Source organism: Tasmannia lanceolata, unplaced genomic scaffold (assembly GCF_043159265.1).
Source record: "Tasmannia lanceolata isolate RefF3 unplaced genomic scaffold, GAP_Taslan_0.1 ptg000023l, whole genome shotgun sequence".
NCBI lineage: Eukaryota > Viridiplantae > Streptophyta > Magnoliopsida > Canellales > Winteraceae > Tasmannia > Tasmannia lanceolata.
The window spans coordinates 3544947-3570574 of record NW_027518700.1 but is presented as its reverse complement, the minus strand read 5'-3'; the positions used below and the strand labels follow the sequence as shown (position 1 = coordinate 3570574).

The following is a 25628-nucleotide window of genomic DNA, read 5'->3' as shown; positions in this document are numbered from 1 at the left end:
CGCGATCACGTGACTCACCATTGAAGATAATTACTCAAAATGCGGTGCCCCGCAGTAGTGATCCTAGCCGTCAATTCAGTGGGGCCACCTCCAAATATTTCAACACCACCGATCTAACAGTGAACGAATAAGCCAAACTATACAAAATCAACGACAACGATCACCAAAAAGTGGGCCATACAAAGAAAACTTACACACGAAGGAAGCGAGACGGTCTCTCTATTCAAGAAAGAGCGATTTACTACGGAATTTCGCGAAAACACATTTTGCGGCTGACTTTCGGATGAGAGAATAAAATTAAAGGATACAAACTCTGCTGAAACCCGACTCTGTCACTGTGTGGCTGTTCTCTCATGGGAAAGTAAGCCGCGAAATGTCATTATGAGAAATTCCCTAGCAAATCCCCGAGGACAAAAATAAAAGAAATAGGGCCATGATAAATTCGCAATTCGCACCCTCTGTAGACTAATTCGCACCTCTTTAAAAGAGGGTATGCCAAGCATGCAACTAGGGTTGGGTTGGATTGGGTTGAGGCCAACCCTAGCCCAACCCGAGATAGCATTCCCTCAACCCAGCCCAACCCGAGCCTCGGGTTGAGGATGGTCAACCCTAACCCAAGCCAGCTTAAATTCCTCAACCCTAACCCAACCCATCTAACCAAAATCGGGTTATGTTGAGTCAGGTTAGTTTGGGTTCACCTTAGGCCAATTTGAAAAATACAATAACCCATAGAAAATAAGATAAAATTAGAGGGCGGTGGTCGGGTTCGGGTTGGGTCAGGTTGCCAAGGCCTCATCACTAGCCCAACCCAATCCAAGGAAATGCCAACCCAACCCGAGCCAAAATCAGGTTGAACCCACTGGGTTCGTGTTGAGCCCGACCCAAGTTGCACCCTTACCGGTATGCCGTATGCGGCAGATCTTAACGGTTAACGTTTAAGGTGGTGCGAATTATCCTACAGTGGGTGCGAATTTATCAAAACCCAAGAAATATCGATTACTCTCTTCATCACTCCTCCTTCACGCGTTCTTTCCACCATTTCTCCAAAACACAGAGTGCAAAATCTCTCTCTCTCTCTCTCTGAAACCATGCACGAAACAGAGCTCCATGATTTATCCGACGATTCAGATTACGCCGCGTCACAGCAGCAGGTAAATCGCGACCATCCATCCGTTCCTAATCTTTCTTTAATTCGATTCAAATCACATCTGTTCTTCTTTCTTCTAGGGTTTATTATCAAGAATCGATTCTCAAAAAGACTCTCCGAGAAGGATTTCACTCTCCGATCCAAATGGGTCTGAAATCGTTTATTTTAAAGATAATGTCGCAATCCATCCCACTCAATACGCTTCTGAAAGAATCAGCGGTCGATTAAGACTCATCAAACAAGGATCTTCTTTGTTTATGGTACTTAAAACCCTAATTTTGAATCTCTTTTGTTAAATTTTAATTTTGTCTTGAAATGAGATCTTGAGTGATTTTTTTTTTTATATTCTTGGCAGACTTGGATTCCTTATAAACCAAACCCTAATAGTGCTGATTCTCTTTATTCGAGGATTCCTGAGAAAGGTTAGGAATTAGGGTTTATTTCTGTTGGGAAATTTTATATGTGGGATTAGAATTTCTTGTGTTCTTGTTTATTTTGGTCGGTTTTGTGCAGATAGGAATTTATACACGATTAGGGCTTTGCCTTTCACTGATGTGAAATCCATTCGTAGACACACTCCTACCCTTGGATGGCAGTATATAATCGTTGTATTGTCATCAGGTAAGTTGAATTTTGTATGAAATATTTTGTTGTAAGATTTTAAGTGCTTGACATTTTTATTTTTATTTTTTTTTAAAGGTTTTTGAATGGTAAGGATTTTATTAAAAAGATTTGACAAAGTCTAATCCTTGTTATCTTATATGAGATTTTAGGTTATAAGGTTATTAGATTCCAACAGAGATATGAGATTTTAGGTTATAAGGTTATTAGAATTCCGGCTCAAATTGCATACTCCTTGATGGTTTATGCATTTGTGATATAAAACTTTCATCTTGTTTGCTCCACACCTGCCCCTAGCGACGATGCTTCACAAGTAGTTCTGTATTTAACTTTCTTTGATACATTCATTTGGTTGATGCACCTTTTGGTCAAGCACTATATTTAAGTTTGCGGCTGGCATGGACTTTGAGCTATCTTCAAGATCAAAGTGTGAGCCCAGAGGATGGGGATGCATATATGCCTTGCTTACTTGTAGGTTTTATACAGGGCTTGCATTTCCTCCTCTTTACTTCTACAATGGAGGTGCTCGTGAATTCCTAGCTACAATTAAACAACACGTTCTTCTTGTGAGGTTTGTTCTCTTGTTCTTTAAGCTATCTAGCTTTCTCTTTATTTGGGAACTGATATTTAGTTATTTACACACCGTTATTTTGATTGATACATCCCCCTTTTTATATTAAACTTTTCTCCTTGGTTTTTCTGATTCCCAACAAACTGTGATAGCAGATTAGGAAAGTTTAAAATAAAGAGTCATGTGTCTATCAAAACAAGATGATCTAATTATCAGTTACCTACTTCCGCCGTCTTATTATTATTATTTTTGTGAATGGCAGCTTCCGCTGTCTTATTGTATCACATTGTTCTTGATCATTTTGGTTGTGCTGAATTGGTTGGTTCTAATGTTCAAAAACTTGTTGATGGATTTGGATTTTGGAACTCAGCTGAGATGACTTGGTTTGGCTGGGCTGTGAATAGTGAGACCAATCTCGGATTTAAAAATAGTAGGCTAAGTTATTGACTTCACTGATTTCTTATAGAGCTGGTATGTTTTCCAATGACTTGGGGAGTGCCTCAAACACAAACCTGGAGACCAATGTTTGAGTTGAGTATGACATTTTAGACGTTCGTTGGTTTCTGTGCCATATATCAATGTCATAAGTGGAGCCGTTATAATATGCCACTACCTGAAAATATTTTATATTTTTGTGATACCCATTATCTGATGAATCCGATACCCATTATCTGATGAATCCTTAGAAGTGGAAGCATCGAGTCACGAGTGTTTCATAGACCGCTTGAAAACTAACTTGCAATCTATTCTGCTTCTGTTCCCACCTCTGCCGTTGATCTTGGCTTCTAAGGATAATGAAGCAGAACATAGGGACACAGGGCATGCATGATCTATGCTTAAAAAAATATTATGCAATTGTAGTTTTTTCTTTTCTATTTACATCCATATTTAGCTTTTGATGCATGGTACATCAAAATTATTATGCAATCCTAATTTTTCCCTTTTTTCTATTTACATCCATATTTAGCTTTGATGCATGGTAGATTACCAGTTTTAAGCCTATGATGCCCTCTAAACTGACCAAATTGATTAGTCTGGTTCCTCACAATGGAGAATGTTATTTACAGGTCTGCCGATGATGCAAATGTCTTTGTTGTGAACGATCTTCAAGATCCCCTCCAGGTGCACAGTTGACCTGATTAACTTGTTAATTTTTGTTACTACAACACTTAGGCAAGGTTTTAAATTTTGGTTTCGGGGTACCTATTTCGGACCCCACCGAAATTTGGTATTAAGCTTCGAAATTTGGGACTAAAATTCTGAAATTTCGGACCGAAATTTTGTAACATTTTTTAAAAAATGCCATTTTCTCGAAATTTCAGACCGAAATTTCCGAAATTTCAGACCGAAATTTCTGAAATTTCGGATTTTGGTCGAAATTTAAAACCATGCTCTTACGTTAGTCAATAATGCTGCTTAAAGCCAGACCATGTTAACTGAGTCCTTAATGGTCTTGTAGCATTAAGTTCTGTTTTTGTCTTACAAACTTTTGAGCATCTTTTATGTAGTTTTCATTTTTTGGATTTTCATCCAGCAAAAGGCAGAGAATGCTAGCTGCAGATGCATGCTGTGTAGATTCATCTGACTCGCAGACACATCCTTACCTATGTTTCAAAATATCGAGTTTTCATCTCGACATTTTGATAAAACGACAAAATCATGAGATTTTAAAAATATAGCTATATTTCCAGTTTTACCATAAAATATTGTGATAATATCACGATATTATCCCAATTTTTTTACTATATTTGTTCTTAAGTTATATATATATATATATATATATATATATATATAGAGGAATAAGATTGTGCGGTCGATCGCACCTAAGCTTAGGTGCGGTCGAGGGCCCAAACACATGGGTCCCACATTTTTTGTGCTGATCAAAACCATTCATTTGCAAGGCCCCATCATAGATAGGGTGTGTACAAAAAATCAGGTCCATTGGATCATCCTAACCCCTCCAAAAGTGGAGGGCAAAAATGGGCATATTTGTGGCAAACGGTGTCTGTCCATTTTTCCCTCCACTTTTGGATGGGTTAGGATGATCCTATGGAGCTGATTTTTTGTACATACCCCATCTATGCAAGGGCCTTTCAAATGAATGCTTTGGATCATCCGGGCCCTCGACCGCACCTAAGCTTGGGACCATACACTCCTTTTCCTCATATATATATATATATATATAATTTATTGTTTTCCCCGATATTGAATTAAAAAAAATCGTTTTAAGTTTTTTTTCCCGATATAAACCCGAAAAAAAAAATAAAAATTCCCGAGATTTTCCCTTGCCGAGAAATTCCCGAGAACGATATTTGTAACGTAGTTCCTTGCGCATTCCTAATTTTTTTGGGTAATTACATTCAAAGCAGCTGGATGTTTCCATGTCCGTGTCAGGTGGATCTGCAGACCTTCCTCTAACTTCGGTCATTTTCTTTATCGCAGAGAAGCCTTTCATCTTTGGAGCTGCCAAGGGTTATTTCTGTCACAAATGGGACATCTTCAAGCAGTTCAGCAAGTTCAGTTCCTAAAACTGAAAATCTTGAGATGATAAATGGGGGTCTCCGTGATGGAAATTCTAGTACTTATGATTATAGTGGGAGGCATAGGCAAAAGGTTCAGGATCCTGCTCGTGATCTCTCAATTCAAGTTTTGGAGAAATTTTCGCTTGTTACAAAGTTTGCTCGTGAAACAACAACCCATCTCTTTCGTGAAAATCACAATGATGGTTCCAATTCTCATGAGAGAAAGCAACAAATACGGCCTGTCTCGGATCGTAATGGTGGAGGACCTGATGGTTCCAGTACTCATGAGAGAAAGCAACAAATACGGCCTGTCCCGGATCGTAATGGTGGAGGACCTGATGGTTCCAGTACTCATGAGGGAAAGCAACAAATGTGGCCACCTGCCCCAGTTAATAATGATGGAGGACCTGATGAGACACAAGAGGATCTAAATGAAATATCTGTGACCCCTGATCCTTTGGAGGTAACCCTTTTGGGCCATTTGATTATCTTTTAAAATTTAATTATTTTAGGGAAAAAACATTTCTCATCTATGTGGTGAGATTCTGAATGGATCCCAAATAGTTATTATTGAAATTCTGAATGGATCCCAAGAAGTTATTATCCATGGTCAATATCTCCTATGAAATGTTAATATGCTTGAGTTATATATGGGTAATGTGATGATATACTTTACCAACTCAACTCAACTCAACTAAGCCATTGTCCCAAACTGGTTGGGGTCGGCTAATGAATCCTTTAGAAAATTTACATGAAGAAGGTGAAAAATTACATGCAAATGTGATGATATACTTTACCATTAAAAAAAAATGAAAAAGTGATGGTATACTAGTTTACCCCTCATGATTTGGCTTGAATGTAATGGGACTTTAACCCTTCTGAAATGTTTGGGTCTTAATTTAAAAACTTGAAAATTTTGTATTCCACTTCCCAGTTTCATTTGCATTAATACTAGTTTAGGATACCTGACTTTGGCCTATAGTCACTCGTTATAATTTTTCAGTGTTTTGCCTAAATTTGAAATTATTTATGTTTCAGAACTGGTGTTGGGATTCCATGGAAATTTATCCATACTATGATGCAATCGTGGCCCATGCTTTTGAATTTAAGTACTTCGTCTTCAACTTCTTAGATGTAACTCAATGACAAAGAGAACAAACTGGCACATTTGTACTGTATGGTTGTTGTTCGTCATGAAAATGGAAAAGCATTTCTCGTCCATTGATTGAAAATATTAACCATTGGAGAGTGGACTTGTATGCTTGCTAAGATAGGCTGTTTTTTTTTTATCATGCCTGCTAACAGTAGATTTCGATACAGAATATTTAGAACAGTTTAATATTAAAACCAAGGTTGCCAGAGCGGGAATCGAAAGCGGGAATCGAAGGCTCCCAGGGAATAATCCTACTCAAGGTTGCCAGAGCGGGAATCGAAAGCGGGAATCGAAACAGGAATCAAAGCGGGAATCGAAGGCTCCCAGGGAAGAATCCTGCTTCCTTGATTAAAACATAAAACTTCATGGTCTTGTTGAACATAGGCTCCTTGAGACATCATCTATTATCTCTAAGCATGTGCGTAGATCCGCTAATGAGGTGGCAGATGGGCTTGCTAGACAAGGGGTGGAGAAGGAGAATCTGGAGCTTTTGGATTTTTTACTACCTTGATTTACTCCTTTTTCTTATTATTGCTATTGTTTTGTCTCATATTTTCTGTATTTAACCCTCTCGGTCCTTTTTTTAATATGGTAGCCATTCAAAAAAAAAAAAACAAAAAACAAAAAGATAAAAAAATCATTTTCCGTGCTCAAAGCACAAACCATCAATTCATATTCATATCCTACCCGACTACGTAGTACACATGATACTTGTCACTACATAGTACAAATGATCAATTTACATTTTGGTCTTAACATGATTGCTGATCTTATTCCTTGGGAGCAATAGATCTTCTAGTTTCTGTTGCCTGACGAGTTGAGTTCTTTTCAAAGTTTTTGAGGCAAAATCTCTTGGTCTCCTTGCTAGATTTACCAAATCCATCTAACCTTATCTTGTGCCTTGCCGTGCTTTTCTCCACTTTAGCAGTTGAGTCGGCCTATCTTTCGGGATTCTTGATTTTGTTTCAGTACCAAACCTTTTACTTCATATTTTAACTTGCGGTTGTTGGATTGTTTTGGATCTTCAAAGTTGAAACTTCTATTCCAGGACTGTCTGATCCAAACATATTTCCTTATTAAACAGAAAATTCATTGTCGAAAAGAAAAACATGGTGAAGAAGCTGCCACCAGAGTGGGAACTTTTGAGCTTGTTGATTGTAAGGAGGTACAAGAAGGAAGCCTTTGTTTTAACTCTTTAAATTATAGGATTTTGTTTCTCTTCCCACAATAATTTATTTGATTTTCATTATCCAGGACATTATGCATGGGCAATTCGTCTCACTCATTCCTGCAGTTTTCTTAATCCTCTAATAATTTACCGGTGACATGCCGTTATGTTTCTTTGTTTGAAGAATGGCACATTTATTATTTCAATTGTAATATTTTGACAAGAAAGGCTAGCATTGCCTAGTGCACAATGAAAGTAGGGACACTCCTTTAGCAAAAGTGTCCGAAACCTTGTTACTTTGTTAGCTTCTCAAAGAGCACGACAAAATGAAATATCTAATTTCTTTTGTCTAATCCAGCTACACTGTTATTGCTTACCAAACACCACCAACACAGATGATTCTTTGAAGCCTATGAAACCAATTTTTTTGGTATTGGTTTTGGTTTTGATACAAGCTTCGATTGAACGTTGTCGGTTTTTGTTGGAATATTTTGTAAAAATCTTGTAAAATCATGTAAACGTATGAAAACATATGCAAATGATGAACTAACTTTTTTGTTTTGTTTTTTGAAATGGTATGCAAATGATGAACATTTAAGATGAAACTTCAGGAAATGCTAAAATAAGCATAAATACACACTTGAAAACCATCACATTAGCAAGACAACCATCCATATTGGTTTAATAATATCAAATGCATAGTGACATGCATTGTCGCACGTGTGACAATTCATACGCATGGCATTTCACATGTAATTCATATAAATATAATTATATAACACATACTTCGGTCCAATTGGAAAGGCAGACTGAAGTGAAACGGAAGTTTGCGCTCTCCTTATGAGACTTTGGATCTTCGGCGAGCACCTTGGAAGAAGTCCTAGGGTGGTAGAGAATACAAATCATTGCTTGGGGATGTGTAGATTGGCACACTTTATTCATTAGATTTGGGCTTTATGTTTGGGGTAAGACATTAGTTTTATTCTAATTTCTAGATCTGCTAATGATGCGGCGGATCTGCTTTAGAGTAGGGTAGTCCATAGGAAGCTACGTTTTTAGGGAAACCTCTGCCCCCATTGTACTAATTTTTCGTTCTTTAATAAAGTTTTTTCTCCACCATCTCAAAAGAAAAGAACTTGGTCAATTGAATGTCTTTGGTTTCTGTCATCGAAAACTCATGATGTTTACCTTCTAAAAGTCTTAACTTTTAGAAAGATATCAAAGGACACACTGGAAATTCCTGAGACCCTATTTTATGGCCAAAATGTTTGTAGACTAAATAACCTCGGAATCGCCACCAATATTTATAACAAGATTAACAGACAAGAAACTGGTAACGACTACCTTTCTCGACTTCTTGATTAAGAATCAAGATAAATGGGCTCAAAGAAATTCAGCATACATGATGTTTTTCTCTTCCTATTGTTTCACATGGGGAGGTTGCTATTGTATCCTGTCTAATAGCTTTTGAGATATTTTGAAACTATTCAATTGTCATTTTATGATCAAGACGTATCGTTGCCTTTATTATAAATTATATTGTCTATAGTTATCACTAATTAGTCTACATAATTTTCCTTATTATTCTAAATTTCTATTGAAGTCCTGCTGCTCTTTTAATTTCATTTTTAAAATAACTGTTGAGATCTTCAGAGTAAATTGATTATGGGATTTATACGTGATAAAATTGGTGATTTATTTTACATCAGTTGTAAATGTGCTTTGAGTTTGGTTTTAATTGCAAAACTTTTGCTGAGCACTTATGGAAGGCCCGAGTTTGTATAATATTCTTTTCTCTTACCCATATTTTAAGTAGTTTTCTATGAATACCTGCTGGCCAGGTCTTCATTTGTCACATGTGACTTATAACTTCTTCCGCGAATAGAACCATTGATATGGGATTGTGCTTATGGTGAACATCATACCTACATTTTGTGGAATATTATTAATTATGTTTCCAGGCTTTGCTGGGATTTAATATGATAGGCACCTTTCCTTTGACTTGATATGCTTTTATTGTTCTTGTGCCTGCTGAATATATGAAACTTAGTTAGCTCCATTTATCTGATAATACTGTGCCTCTTTTGGCATTTGACAGTTTGATAAATTGACGCTTGTTTGGGGAAAACCACGGCAGCCTCCTTTGGGATTTGAAGAGGTATACATTGTGTGACTTTTAAATATTGCTCCAATATAGAGTTTAAGACATTTACTTTCCAGGTTCAATGGTAAAGCATGGCGATAAACTGTCACGAATATACAATATATGCTTCATGATTTTAGTGGCTTTATTCCTTCTGCATTGTTTTATTATAAATTTATAATATACTTGCTCGTTATTCCAAAAAAATGTACTTAACTCGTTATTTTTAAATGATCTTTTGTCCCATTGATACCTATTCAAAATCCTCTTCTCTGTCGAGGTTACTTAGAAGTCCATTACCTCTTTTTGCGGATTCATTCTTCTTTCTTTATTATTTTCTTTTTTTATTGATTGTAAAGAGATGTCCAAGAGCCTTTCTAATTGAGAGGGTATTTCATAGCCAAATCCAAGGAAGCAGGATTCTTCCCTGGGAGCCATCGATTCCCGCTTCGATTCCCGTTTCGATTCCCGCTTTCGATTCCCGCTATGGCAACCTTGAGTAGGATTCTTCCCTGGGAGCCTTCGATTCTCGCTTTCGATTCCCGTTTCGATTCCCCGTTTCGATTCCCGCTCTGGCAACCTTGGTCAAAACAACAGTCCAGGTTTCAGCTGTAGGCAGTGGTGCATCCCAATCCAATCGTGCCAATCATAGTTCTCAATCCTTACTATTGGCATCTATTATCTCATTGAAGCCTGTCTTTATGTGGGTAACCATCATTGCAATGATTCGAATTGCTATATTATTGACCTCATAAAAGATCACTCCGAAAATGAGTGGGACTTTGCTTTCTTAGCTTCTAAAGGAGCTTCGGGGGGCATTCTGGTGGCTTGGGACAAGGTTAAATGGGTCATTAAGGATGTATGGCGTGGAGTTTTTTCTCTCTCAGTAGCTCTCCGAAAGACGAATGACAATTCTGATTGGTTATTCTCTGGAGTCTACGGTCCTACATTATTAGCTAACAAGAGTTTTTTTTGGGAGGAATTGGCAAAGATGAGAAATCTCTGCTCTTACCCATGGTGCATCGGGGGAGATTTCAATGAAATTTTAGAAATAGGGGATCGGTTAGGGTGCCAGCGAGTCAATACAGGTATGAGAGATTTTTCTGACTTCATCGCGATCAATGAGTTGGTGGATCTGCCGTTGGGCCGTGCATCTTTCACTTGGGCCAGAGGATCGATCAGGATCAGGCTCGACAAATTCTTGCTTTCGGGAGAATGGTTGGCAATAATTCCGGAGGTCTATCAGAAAGTTCTAGCTCATTCAGTTTCTGATCATTGCCCTATTCTCTTAGATCCTAAAATGGAGTCGTGGGGTCCGGCTCCTTTTAGATTTGAGTTAGCATGGTTGGAAGATTCCCTTATGGAGGCATGATTAGTAAGATGGTGGACTGATTGCGTCTTTGAAGGTCCAGCTGATGTAATCATTGGCAAAAAATTAAGATTCCTTGAGTCAAAATTGAAAGAGTGGGCTAAGGAGAAGAAAGAGCTTGACCACGGCAGGAAGCAGATCCTGGAGGATAGAATGCTGGAGCTAAATGCCCTAGAAGAGTGTGGTCTGGCGTCGGAAGAAGACTATGAGGAACGAGGAAGGTTAAGCCAAGAACATAAAGGGCTGCTGCTGCTCGAAGAAATTTCTTGGCGTCAAAAATCCCGAGTCAAGTGGTTGTGTGAGGGCGACAAAAATACAGCCTACTTCCATGCAATGGCTAGCGCCTGCAGGAGAAGAAACAGAATTGAATCTTTAGTGGTGGAGGGGGTTTGTGTGTCGGACAAGGAGAAGATTATTGCGGAAATTATTGATTTTTACAGGTCCTTGTACTCAGCTGATGGGATGCTTCGTCCAATTCCTCAAGAGATTCCGTTTGATAGTTTAAGCTTGGAGGAATCTGCTAGGCTGGAGATTCCTTTCTCTGAGGAGGAAATTAGGAAAGCATTGTTCTCTTTAGCGAAAGATAAAGCTCCTGGACCAGATGGGTTCTGTTTGGCCTTTTTTCAACTATGTTGGGAAGCTGTTAAATCTGACTTACTAAAATTTTTCCATGAATTTTTTGAAGGAGTAGTTCTCGACAAAGGGACAGGTGCTACTTTTATTTCCCTAATTCCAAAGATCGAAGGGGCGTCAAAAGTTTCGGATTTTCGTTCGATTAGTTTGGTGGGTAGCCTGTACAAAGTTTTTGCCAAGGTTTTGGTGGATCGCCTCAAAGTGGTTTTACCATCAATTATTTCGGACTGTCAAAGCGCTTTCATAAGTAAGAGACAAATTCTTGATTGCTAATGAAGCTATCGATTATTACAGAAGGAATGGGGAAGGAGGGATTCTATGCAAGCTTGATATGGAGAAGGCCTATGACAGGGTGGACTGGGGAGCTTTAGATTATCTGCTGGGTCGAATGGGCTTCGGTGGCCGATGGAGATGGTGGATCAGAAATTGTTTAGCGTCCGCTTGGTTCTCTGTTCTGATCAACGGCTCTGCTAAAGGTTTTTTCAAATCGACTAGAGGTTTGAGGCAGGGGGACCCATTGTCTCCTTTTCTTTTTGTGATTGTAGCAGAATCCCTTTGCAGATTGATGAAAAAAGGAAGTGAGTTGGGTCTCTTTGAAGGGTTTCTAATAGGCAACAATAGGGTAGAAGTATCGATTCTTCAATTTGTGGACGATACTCTCCTGTTTTGACCTCCGGTTGTCTCCCAGATTCTAAATCTTAAAGCAATCTTAAGGTGTTATGAGATGGTCTCGGGCCAAAGATCTAATTTTGCGAAATCCAGGTTGTATGCGATCAACGTTCCCGAGTGTGACGCTTCCTCCTTGGCAGATATGCTGGGTTGTGCCTTCGATTTTCTACCAGCCTCTTATCTTGGCCTTCCGCTAGGAGTGGGAAGACCAAACAAAAATTTATGGATCCCCATTATTCACAGAATTGAGCGGAGATTGGACACCTGGAAGCGTAACTTGGTATCCAGAGGTGGTAGGCTGGTTCTCATAAAGGCAGTTTTATCAAATATTCCGATATATTTTCTTTCTTTTTTTAAATGTCCTGTGAATGTAGCTCAGAGAATTGAGCAAATCCAGAGAAGATTTTTGTGGGGAGGATCGAGTTCTTCAAAAGGGATTCCTTTGGTTAAATGGAGTGCGGTTTGTCTCCTTATAAAAAATGGAGGATTGGGTCTTAGGAGGGTTCGAGGTTTTAACAAGGCTCTATTGGGAAAGTGGCTTTGGCGGTTTGGCGAAGAACAGTCTTCTTTGTGGGTTAGAGTTATTGGAATTAAGTATGGGTTCACGAAAGGAAACTGGTGCTTTGCTGACAATTATAAATTCAAAGGTGTTTCGGTGTGGAGGGATATTTTGAAGGTGGAGGTTCTTTTTACGAAAGGCATTCGTTTCAAGGTCTATGTGGGGGATATGATTCGTTTTTGGCTGGATCCTTGGTGCTCGGCTGTGCCTCTCAAGGAGCTTTTTCCAGAGTTATTTATGGTGTCGTCTCAGAAAGGGGCTTGGGTCAAGGACTGCTTCGAAAGAGTGAATACGAAAGTGGTTTGGACTCCCAAGTTTAGAAGAGCCTTTTTTGATAGAGAATTAAATTATCTTCAAGGATTCCCGTCTCTAATAGAAGCTTGCTACATTAAGAAATCGGGTGCAGATAGTCGAGTATGGATTTGGAGCCCTTCTGGCTTATTTTCAGTTAAAACTTTTTACCATCACATGATTTTTAGTATAGCGGAGCCTTTGTCTTCCTCAATATGGAAGTTCTTTTGTCCGCCGAGAGTTGCTTTCTTTGGGTGGTCAGTTTGCAGTGGTCGTATTCAAACAATAGATTTTTTGAGGAAGCGTGGAATGTGGTTGGTGGATCACTGTCCTCTCTGCTTATCTAATGGCGAAACAATAGATCACCTTTTCATCCATTGCAAGGTAGCTAGAGACATTTGGGGTCTCATTTTCGCTCGCTTTGGGGTCTGTTGGGTCCCATCCAAAACTATGGCTGACTTCATTAGGAGTTGGGAGTGGAATCCTTGGAGAAAGAAAGGCAGGATTCTCTGGAAGATGTGCCTTGTGGCTACGTGGTGGTTCTTGTGGAAAGAGAGGAATGCGCGAGTCTTTGAAGGAGAGGTTAGGTCTCCCTATTGGATTTATGTAAAGATGATAGTTGCTGTTATATCTTGGGCTAGGAGCCTCCCTTTGTTTCGTTTTGTTTCAGCTTTTGACCTTTGGGAAGGATGGGCAATCATCTGTAAGGAAGGGGTCAGCAAAGCGAAAATCATTCAATCTTGGCATCCTCCTTCAGATGGGCTAATGAAGCTTAACTTCGATGGTTCGTCTCTTGGTAACCCTGGAGAAGCAGGAATTGGGGGTTTATGTAGAAATGACAAGGGGGAAGTTCTTTGGGCTTACTCGGGACCTATCGGAGTAGCGGACTCAAATGAAGCAGAGGTCAGAGCTGTTCATAGCGGGATCAAGTATTTGGATAGATCGGCTTTTGACAAAATCATAGTCGAAGGGGATTCTTTAAATGTAATTCGCTGGCTTTCGGGTGAGGCGATCCCTCGGAGATTTTTGCCTTTTTTCGAGGAGATTGAGGACCTGGTTCAGGGTTCTTCTATTGTGTTTGATCATGTTAGGAGATCAGCCAATGCTGAAGCAGATTCTCTAGCTAGGGGAGGTGTTTTTAGGGCAGTTTTAGAGTGGTTTGATTATCTTCCTCCTTGACTTATTGTAATTTTTTTCTCTTCTCTTTGTTTCTCTTCAGGACCATCTCGGTTCTATTTTTATATAAATCTGCCTTATTCAAAAAATAAATAAAAGATCACTCCAATCTACCAGTGAAAACATTTCTCCTTCCTATAATTGTAACACCATACAACATTTTATGCACTCTTGATGGGAATTTGCAAAGTTGACATGTTATGCAGTCATGTAAATATTTTCTTTTGTGAAACATTGAATACTTTTCATGAGATACGTGAGGACTGATTTTTATCATAAAATTATGTGAGGATTATTTTCAATTGGGTTATTCTTTTCAATCCTAATTTTGCTCATACAAGGGTGTCAATGTTCATTTATATCGTTTTGCTAGCACCTAGGTGGAAACCATATTCATGGGTATTGTTTGCCAACTTCTTTCGTGCTAAGGAGTTGCCGCAACCTTTGTTGTTAAAATCTTTCGATTTACGATTTGAATCTTACGATTCAAACCGATTTGTGGGTTGAACGATTCAAATCGGACGAAGAATCTTTTTCGTAAAAATCTTACGATTCACGATTTTTACGATTTTCACGATTCTTTTTATGATTTTTACGATTATGTCTGTTTTTTTATTTTGAGAACTGATTGTGATTTCAAAATGCTTTGTTTATTGCTAACATTTCTTTGTATAATGATTATTATAGATATGAGTATGTGTTTTGTTTACTGTTGTGATAAATTATATAATGATTCATTATATGATGAATATAGTTGTGCTTTGCTTAGTGATTTATTGTGCGATGAATATGGTTTGTTCTTCGGATTACTAATCATTAAATTTTATATTTAATTTAATAGTTTCAAATGGAAAATTGATAATTCCTCATTTTATTCTTATTTTTTACCTTTTTAGATTTTTTAATATTTTTTCTCATTTTGATATATAAATCTTAAAAAATCTTACGATTTACGATTCGAACCCTATTACGATTTACGATTCGATTCCAATTTTCAGAACTTTGGCCGCAACATTTCAATTTAGTTCTTGGTGAAGATGATCTGTTCTGTGTCCTTGAAGAGTTTGACATATACTTATGAATTGGTTTTTGTAGTGGCCTACTTTCTTGGATCTTGAAGGACGAATTACGGACTCAAAGGCTCTAACAAAGAGAATATTCTACGGGGGAGTTGAGTACAGTCTACGTAAAGAGGTTTGTGTCTTCTATTATGTTTTCAACCACATACTCTATGTTTCTTTTATGTTTGTTGCCAATTTGATGTATGTAATCTACAATTATTGCAGGTTTGGAAATTTTTGTTGGGGTTCCATGCTTATGATTCAACATATGCTGAGAGGGAATATCTTGCATCAATTAAAAAGTCGGAGTATGAAACGATAAAGTGCCAGTGGCAGGTTTATTATTTTTATCATCCTTTCATTGCTTTCTTTCTTTAGAACATTAACCTGTCTTTACGGGTGTCAATTTTGGCTCGGGCTCGGAGGCTCGCTCGAGCTCGGCTCGAATCCTTAACGAGCCGAGCCGAGCCGGCTCGAATCCTTAACGAGCCGAGCCGAGCCGAGCCGGCTCTCCAGGCTCGTTAAGCTTAACGAGCCGAGCCCAATTTAGGCCAGGCTCGGCTCGGCTCGTTAAGGCTCGTTAAGAATTTAATATATTTAAATATATATATTATATATTAATTTATGCATTAAAAGGGTTGTCCAGGGAGTGAAAGGGGGGGGCAAAATATGTCACTTCATTTTGGAACCCCATTTGTTACTAGGACCACCCCCCATAGTATAAAAAAAGTAGTCAAATTACACTAATAGGTCCAGGGAAGATGAGGGGTGTGAACATAATATAACCCGAGCTCGGTAAGACTCGCGAGCCTGGCTCAGCCTGACCGAGCCGAGCCGAGCCGGAGCCCGAGCCGAGCTTTTGAGCTTAACGAACCGAGCCGAGCCTGACCAAGCTCGGCTCGGCTCGTTTACACCCCTACCTGTCTTATACTTTTGACCTGAGTATGCATGACTACGTACTTCCACATGTTACTTCATCTTGTAATTTGTGAGATTGCAAAGTCTTCTTATGTTGTTACCGATGTTGTCATAATTGGTAACTAATTTATCGGTCCTCTATTTGATAATTTTGTGAATCAGTATCGTCTAGAGTCTTCATAAATTTGTAAATATTGTATTAGTAAAATTTAACAGTAGTTTGTTACCAATATCTTTATGAACTAGGGACAGATCTTATGAAGTTGGAAGCATGACCTCAGTTAAGTAGTGTTGTAAATTTTTTATATGGCTTTATCCCCATTAGTACTTAGTTTACAAAGTTTATGCTCATTAGTACTTAGTTTACAAAGACATTCCACTGGAGCAAATGTTCTGAAACACCATAAAAATGGCTTCTTGACTTGTTCTTTCTTGCATGTTGTAATCTGCTCAGGCAAAACCTTTGTTACTACTTACTAGTAAAATCTAATTCTTGATTAAGATGCGTGTTTACTTCTTGGCCTTGCTGATGGAATTTGGAAGGTGGTTCGGTTCCATCCATGTTCTTAGTTATTTCAGTTTTCTGTATAGAAATAATTAGCCCCAGTTTCTTCTTTTACTCGAAATGCCTCTCTGAAGTGATGAGGGAGACATATTTAGTGCTTCAACAATCTTTTGTTATGAAACTGACATGTGTTGGCATCCAATGTAGATGGACGTGTACTTCTAGATTGATAAAAGATTACAACCTATCAATTAAATTTTAAAATGTAGGGTTGGCCTGTGATCAATTGGACTTGATTGTATCGAGGAAAACATTGAGCTTTGTCCAGTGTAAACTTTTGTTTTTTGTTCTCTGCGAAGAATAACTATTTTGCCCATATTTCCCCTCAGAGCATCTCCCCTGCACAGGCGAAGAGGTTTACAAAGTTCAGGGAGCGGAAAGGCCTTATTGAGAAAGATGTGGTACGTATGAATATAACCATCATATCATTTGGACTTCCACAATGATTTCATAATATTAATTGAAAGGACTAGTATCTTTCATTATAAACTATTAACTATATTCTCTTTTGAAATTGTCCAGGTAAGAACAGACAGATCTATTTCCTACTATGATGGAGATGACAATCCAAACGTGGGGCTTCTCCGGGACATACTCTTGACATACTCATTTTACAACTTTGATCTTGGTTACTGTCAGGTAAAATTCATCCTTGTCTTTTTTTTGATAAGGTAAAATTTTTTATTCAACTACGTATCAAAAAAATTAAAAAAAAATAAAAAAATTCATCATCAGTCTTTTTTTTTGATAAGGTAACAGATTTTATTAAACTACCTATCAAAATTAAAAAAAAAAAAAAATTAAACTCCAACCAGAAATACAAGAGCTTTTATTAAACTCCAACCAAAATTCATCATTGTTGGTAACATGCTAGTGGAGTATTTCGAGAAGATTAGTGGAGTACCTTTTCTTTACTGTTCACAAATTAGTTCCATGGACCTGTCAACTACCTAATTTCTAGCTGTACTCTAGTAATACTGCAAGTGGTTGTGAATGTTGGATTTTATAGTCTATTATATAATGGTATGTCGGATTGGAGATGTAATTGTTCGTTGTTGTAGTTGACATTTTATTGTGCTTTGAATTTGAGTCACTGCACATTTTATTCTTTATTGGATATGCACCTGTTTGGGCCTTGTTAACACTTGGTCATGTTATGTTGTCTCTTCTATTGCCGTGCTATCAGAGCCATGGGCAACTGCATTTGGGATTTGTTCTAAAATCCCTAAGGGCCCCTTTTGGATGCCGAGAAGATTTTGATTTTGATTTCTCACATTTGGAGCCCTTTTTGTGTTGTGCTTTGGATCCGGATCAAATCCTTTGATTTCCAAATCAGCGACTGACAGTGAAAAAATTAGATTTCCAAATATGCTGTGGATATAAGTAATTGGAAATCCATAGATCTAGCAGTTTCCTTCACCCTCTTTGCTCCTCAACCTCTCCTCTCTAGTAGGAAGTACCCCCTTCCCTCTCTGTCTTCCTCAACATGAGCTGGCAGATCTATTCATTTCGTATTCAAAACTCAATTCCAAATCCAAATACAAAAGATGAGTTATCCAAACGGGCCCTAAATTCACGAGCTGAGTCACTTTAGGATTTTGTCATACTGGGACTTAATCAATCCATATTGAAAGAGTGCATTTTCTGATTTTTGAATCCTGGTCATATTTTTTTTTGAAAATTGACATATTTCATTAATATTAAGATAGCAATCGGGACCAGTTGTCCCATCCTGCGAATCCTGGTCTTATGTTTTGTGATCAAATATGTATTTGTCCTAATTTAAACCTCAAATTATATTGAAGATCAAACCCATTTCCTTGTGAAATATATTCCTGTAGAAGTTTGTTCGAAATCAGATATAGTTTATGAGAGATCTGATGATTTCAAGGAATTTATTTTAACTAATTTCTAGAAACTATAGAATTTGAAATGTTTTCAAACAGTGATCTCAAAATGGAGTTAAATATTTCTGCACTGGAAATTGAAAGTTGATAGGTGACCTCCAGAGGTCATAATTTGATGTTGAACATCATAAAGGTGTAGATCTTATGATCAATTTCATCACCTTACGTACCAAAGAAATGTCATCCATCCTGTTTTCATTGTGTCAGTCATGTCAACTTAAGATGTGTATCGATGTTTGTTATTCTATGTTACCTGGATACTGGTGCGGGTATCTGATGCTGCAAAGATCTGTTATAGGGATCCTCCTCTTTCCAAAATCTTAAGATACATATACAACTATGATCCGATATGTGAGTGGAATATAGTTGAGAATTCTATAAGAAAAAATTTCAAAATAGTGTAAACCAAATGTGGTTTGAATTTTGAAAAGTTCACTCATCTCTCTTGTACAACAAATCAACACATCATTTCCTAGATACTTCATTCTCTAGATTTCTCATTTCCTTATAGCGAGGAATATAAAAGCAGGAAAGAAGAGTTATGATCATTTTGAACACATTGATTATATTTTTTGTGGGCAAAGAACTAAATCATAGTAAAGAAGATTTATGATTAAAACGTCATATTTCATATGCGGAAGACCAGCACCTAACCAACAACAACAAAAGAAAACGGAAAAAAATGTGGATACAAAATTAGATATATCCAACACATATCTCACACCCTTATCATATACTGTTTAGTTGGGTACTCCACTAACTTGAAAGATCATGGTTTAATAGGTGTGATTCATTAGTTACCTTTTAGTTTTGCTTGTTTTACAGACCTCTACCATGTGAGTTTCTAATTGTACTTATAATATAACCTCTTTGGTGCTTGACAATTGCCTTCTAAGAGAGAGACCTTCCTGGATCCACTAGGCACATCTTGCGATCAATCATCCACTTTGAACTATATGGTTAAATCTCTATAGTTTCTACCATCCACTTCAACGCATTCATATGCCATATATATATAATTTGTGTTTTATTATTTGATTTTTTATTTTTTATTTTGATGACATAGGGTATCCCCGCCCCTGCAATGGCGGGTTCGAGTCACGGAAACAGCCTCTCTGCAAAGCAGGGGTAAGGCTGCGTACATCTAGCCCTCCCCAGACCCCGCAATGGCGGGAGCCTCATGCATTGGGCCGCCCCTTTTTTTAGGGTATCCCTGCCCCATTTTAGGACGGGACTAATCGCTATGGATGCACGCAATCACCCGTAAACCACGTGCATCGGGTAACTCTGAGAGGACTCGAACTTGCGTCTATGGGGAGCAAACCCAACCATATCAAAACCAATACATCACCGATTTTTTATTGAACTTCATTAATAACATGAACCTAACCATATGAAAAGCAATACATTACTGTTTGATTTCTAGCGTACGTATATCCATTTAATAATCCATATTTGTCTACTCCTGTAAGTTACATTCACAGAAATGATGGTGCTATGGTCTATATGCTGCTATCATGAAACACCTTGATTTCTAATTGATTTGCAGGGTATGAGTGATCTTCTGTCCCCTATATTATTTGTAATGAATGATGAATCAGAGTCATTTTGGTGTTTCGTTTCACTGATGGAACGCCTTGGACCCAATTTTAATCGCGACCAAAATGGCATGCATTCCCAACTTTTTGCGCTGTCAAAGGTATGCACCCATAAATACATCTATGAATTATTAGAGTCAGGCACATACAACCATTAGATACATGTGAGCATATTCTATTGTCATGTGGTTCTTAAAGTTTTTTAAGTAGTTTCTATGTGCTTAAAAAATTTAGGCATCTAATTTAGTCGTACCAGATGATCCCCAGAAATATCTTAATTATCAACACTAGAAGAATGTACATGTGATGGATGTAGAGCCTAAAAGGAGAAAAATATAATTGCAAAAAATGTGGCAAGTTATGATCATGTGTAAGGCGCACATAATAAATTAATAATTGATTACTGTCATGTTTTGTGTCTAATACTTCAATCAAGTATGAAGAGATATTCAATCGTGAAAAGAATAACATTTAATTTTGATGGAAATGCTAAACTTTTTGTCAAATTTTGACAAAGTCATCTTCAACTTTTTCTTACGTCTCAATTACAGTTACATGGATACAAATGATAAAAAAACTTTGAAAAACTCTGCTCAATAGTTTTAATAAATGGATAAAAATGTATTAATTTAAATCTCCACTCAACTTAGATCAAGCCACTATAGCTAATAATAGCTTGAGAAAGCAATAAGCAACGAATGAGAGCATTATTTATGACTTTAGAGACGTGCTTTTTATTTAAAGTCTGCCTTCTCATGAGGAGAATCTTGTGAGTACTCAATCCAATGGCCTTACCTTTTCCCACCTGAAATCTAATTACTAGCCGTTGGATAACATCCTACGCAAACCATCACCCATCCCCATCTCTTCAATGGCTATCATCCATCGGTTCTCTTGCCATGCCCCCCCCCCCCCCCGCCACACACACACACAGAGAAACCCCCATTTGTGTATGTGATCTCTCTCTTTCTCTCTCTCTCTTGTCTTCAAGCAGAAGCAGCAGTCATCATGATCCACATTCCAACAACCCCAACCAGAGACATTCGAAGCAGCTATCAACGACCACTGCTTTTTCTCTAATTTCTCCTATTAACACCCTATCCGCATTTGATACAACTCTTGTTATCGCCTATTGGTATTTCTCCAACATCAGCATCCTCTTCCTCTGCAAATACCTCCTCTGCATCCCATCTTCCTTACCATACTCAGCATGCTTTCCCGCGCCCTGCGGCTGGGTTTTGTGAGAGTGAGAAAGATATAGGTTTAAATTTCATCGTTTTGAACACTAAATATTAAATATCTTTTTATATTTCTAGAAGTAGATAGCAGCCTGAATTATTCACGCTTCTTTTTTTCAGGTTGCAACTTGGGTTGGGTTTCACCGACCCAATCCGAAAATAACATGGGTCGGGTTTAGAAATCATGGGTCTTGGGTTGGGTCAGGTTTCAGGTGGAAAAACCCGAGCCCATCTTGGGTCGGGTTGGGTTTAAAGAAAAGAAAAACCCGAAACCTGACCCGATTCTTGTAAGTGTGCTATGATTTTCTTAAATATCTCTTAAATAACATGCCAAATTATTTTCAAGTATATTGGCATAATTGTTTTCACTGAGGTGATCATGTTTGTGATGTGAAAAAGTAGTTTCCTTCTTTCTTTTTTAAATATAGTTCCTTTCTAAAATCGATGCACTTTACAACTTAAATTTAGAGATTTTTGGTGTGAAGATTTGTTGTTTTCTACAATCTTTGAAATTAATCATTATAGTAACCTAAACATTAAAAACCCGACCCAAGAAACTATCTCGGGCAGGGTCACCCTAGAAACTATCTCGGGTAGGGTCGGGTTTATGAATCTTGGGTTTTCTCATAAAGATAGGGTTGTGAAAGACCCGACCCGCCTGACCCGAGTTGCAACCCTACTTATTCTTTTGTTATTGATATTAAAGAGCTTGGGGTAGCAGATGCCAATCATTGTTTTCTGGTATCTATTGTATATATTGCAGCTTCAAGTGAACAAGGATGCCTTTATTTGTTGATTTTTTTTGCAATTAGTCCTGAGAATAACATATGATCTTTGGGAGTTGGCTCTTAAGAAGTGAGTTGTTTTACAATTAGTCATGAGAATGACATATGATCTTTGGGAGTTGGTTGTAAAAGAATTTTTGATGAGTGTGTAGGATTTGCACAAAAAATGGAAGTCATAGAGGATAATAGTAAAAGAGAGCATTCGGGCTTCAAGTGGAAAAGTAATCATTGGACTACTTAAGCTTAATTTGATGGTAATGGTACTCTGCTCAGGTTGGGGGTTGGAATGGGGGAAATGGGGGTTGATCCTGAATCATGTGGTTGAGATGGTGTGGGTGTACTTGGTCGTTTAATTATAGAGATTCAAATAGGACGGAGGTTCCATGTCTAAGAACTAAAGGGAAGTTTAGTGATGGAGAGGGATCTTGTTAAATTGTACCTTTTGGATAGAACTAAAGGGAAGTTTAGTGATGGAGAGGGATCATATTAAATTATACCTATTGGCATTTAGATTGTGTCTTTGTCCTTGTGGATTGGAATATGTTCTAGATGAGATTTTGGTGTTGTTCTTCTGTACAGCATTATCCTTTGTTCATATTATCAAAGGGGCAAAGAATAAAAAGTTTCTTCAACTAGGAAAGACAATTATTCTGAGGTTTCTATTAGTCAATCCATAACCTTTCGTTTGATAAAGTCGTTCATAATAACAATAGTAGTCCTTTCTTCAGGGTTATATGTCATTTATCCATGATTGATATGTACCCTGATCTTAGTATTTGCATAATTTTTTTTGAATTAACTGATGTTTGTAATTTGGTTTTTCTTGCCTTCTCTAATTTCTGGAGAGTAAATGATTGAAGCTTCATACAACAATGAGATGTATCAGATAATATCTCAAATTTTCTAGTACGCATGACATCATTGTTTTGAAAATTTTACGATTTACGATTCAAATCAAATCTTATAGATTTCGATTTGAATCCCATGATTGAATCTTAATTTGTATGAATCTTGCAATGTTTGATTGAATCTTACAATTCGATCGTAAATCATATGATTCATGCGATTTATCCTAAATAAGGTTTGTATAAAATAAAATTGGACTTTCTTTTCTTCTATTTTGGGTCACCTCCTCTCGCACTGCTGTACTTTTTTTATTTCATCTTCAATAGTCTCATTATAGCTTAAAAAAGGACTGATAAATTTTCAAATATATCGACCAGGAAGTCAATTTTTGTTTTGGTTACTGTATTTGGGATCATTTGCTGAATTTTTTTGTTTTGGTTTCATCTTTCAATGAGTTTAACATATTTGGATTTTGTATGTGTCATTCTTTAAATAATACTTTTCACTTGCTCAAAGAAATAAATTACTTCTTCATGCCAATGAGACTTGTGAGAACTAGTTTAGTCTATGCTCACCAAAACGACAAAGTGACACTCATATCTAGCATTGCACAATATTTCCAATAGCAGATGCTTAGGGAGCACAGCTTCATTGCAGTATTTTTCTTGCCAATGGTAAGGCACAAAAAGAGAAGCATAATTAGTAAGCTGAACGGATGCTTCAATTAGATGGCGTTACTAATTTTAATTATTTTCTTAAAACCTATGTTTCTCTATACATTTGAATACATCATTACTTCATTCAGATGTTTTTAAATTACTTTAGCCATTTTGAAAGTATGGACATTTCCTCGAGGCTTTATTTTTTTTGCTGTTTATATGAATTGCATTCTGTGCTTGTGACAGTTGGTGGAGCTTTTAGATATCCCATTGCACAACTATTTAAAGCAGGCCGATTGCTTGAACTACTTCTTTTGCTTCCGCTGGATCCTTATACAATTTAAAAGGCAAGTAAGCTTATTTAGATGTTATGAATCTTGATTTATTAATGATAAACTTTTCTCAGTTTTGTGCTGGGTGATCATTCTTTCTTTGAACGTGGATATGTTCGTTACTTTTCTGCAATGCAAAAGTGCTCCAAAATGATGACTGTCATTACTTTCAAACGTATTAGTGAGATATTACGACTGAAAATCTTTAAAACAATGACGAATCACTATCGTGCTCTACTTCTATCCACTTTATATAATGACAACATTTTATTGTCGTATTATTATAACTTTAAAGTAAAAGAGGGTTTTGTGAGCAAAAATTACTATGACAGTGGGGTTTTCGCTTTGATTTATTGCAGTTCACCCTGTATTTGTTCCGATGGTAAATGGTTCTTGACATCCTTGATTAAATAGTTTCTTTATGTTCCAAATGATGTTTTCACATTTTGTTAGTTCCATTCAATAGGTGTGCCTGGATGGTATGTTATGGGTGGCATGGCTGTTTGGCATATCCAACGGAGTGGATCTCAATTGTTAAACATACTTATGAGATTTTTTTATTCATCCTCATTTAGATTGATCAGAAAGAATGATTAACAATAATATACCTCAAGAAGGAAAACCCCTAATTAGCCTTTTTTCTCTAGCTTTGATCATAACGGTTACTAGGATTCTCTTCCTGATTCTGCAACTTTTATTGCTATCCACGGTGAGGATTGATTTTGTGCTCTCGATGATTGCCCCTTATTTTAGCTTGAGTATGAGATTATTTATATTGATTGTATCCTTGCAGTATAATGTTAATCCATCCATTAAAAAAGCAGAAATCCCATGTTGCTAATACTAGTGTTGCTGCTTTTTCACCTTTGTATTACTGATGCATATCTAGGCATCATTATTGGCACTTGTCATTGGAGATTTGAAACTACTTGCATTCCATATGCTCTGTTTATTTGACAGATAGCTCTCTTATTCAGGGAATTTGAATTTGAGCGGGTGATGCGTTTGTGGGAGGTATTATGGACACATCACTTGTCGGAGCATATCCACCTCTACGTGTGTGTTGCAATTCTGAAAAGATACCGCCAGAAAATCATCGGAGAGCAAATGGACTTTGATACACTCTTGAAGTTCATTAACGAGCTAAGCGGTTGTATCGATCTTGATGGAATTCTCAGGGATGCAGAGGCTCTGTGCATCTGTGCAGGTGAAAATGGTGCTGCTTGTATTCCACCAGGGACCCCACCGTCTTTGCCAATTGAGACTGGATTTTTGAATTCTAATCAAGATGATGATATTCTGTGAAGGAATAATCCTTTTCATTCCAAAACCAACCAGATTGACAGAATTTATGATTGGTTTGTAAGATTGACTTGAAGGAAGACGCACATCAGTGTGTATGAACATATACTCTATTCTATTTCAATTGAATATGGAAATCATGCTTGTATAGTAGCAAAAGTTGCAGAGGACTAGCTTTTTGCTCCTGTCAACAGACCTGCCAAAGAAAAACCATTAAACATGGGCAAGAAGTGCACCGATTTTACTCTATGGAATGAAGGAAGAACAGTAGAAAAAGCGGCCATGACCACATGGAAACGGTTGCCCAGTTCCCTACCATTGGGTCTCCAATTGCCTGAATATAAAAGCCAATCCTATTCTGGATTACAACATACATGGTCTTGGTACCATGCAAA

At 37.5% G+C, this 25628-nt stretch overlaps 1 protein-coding gene across 3 annotated transcripts; it reads left to right on the top strand.

Annotated features, from left to right (window-relative positions):
* The first annotated feature begins 995 nt into the window (after positions 1-995).
* LOC143856756 (RabGAP/TBC domain-containing protein) lies at positions 996-25392 on the top strand. Of its 3 annotated transcripts, none has more exons than XM_077367028.1 (16): positions 996-1151; positions 1228-1407; positions 1503-1569; positions 1661-1768; positions 2255-2339; positions 3407-3461; positions 4782-5324; positions 7099-7179; positions 9281-9340; positions 15118-15216; positions 15309-15419; positions 16914-16967; positions 17089-17205; positions 20023-20172; positions 23846-23946; positions 24909-25392. In XM_077367028.1, the coding sequence occupies exons 1-16, from the start codon at positions 1089-1091 to the stop codon at positions 25234-25236; spliced, it is 2202 nt and encodes a 733-aa protein (XP_077223143.1). In that variant the 5' UTR covers positions 996-1088; the 3' UTR covers positions 25237-25392. The 3 variants fall into 3 exon arrangements, with proteins under 3 accessions (XP_077223143.1, XP_077223142.1, XP_077223144.1); XM_077367027.1 differs by having other exon boundaries at positions 16896-16967; XM_077367029.1 differs by lacking the exon at positions 7099-7179 and having other exon boundaries at positions 16896-16967.
* Positions 25393-25628: the final 236 nt, after the last annotated feature.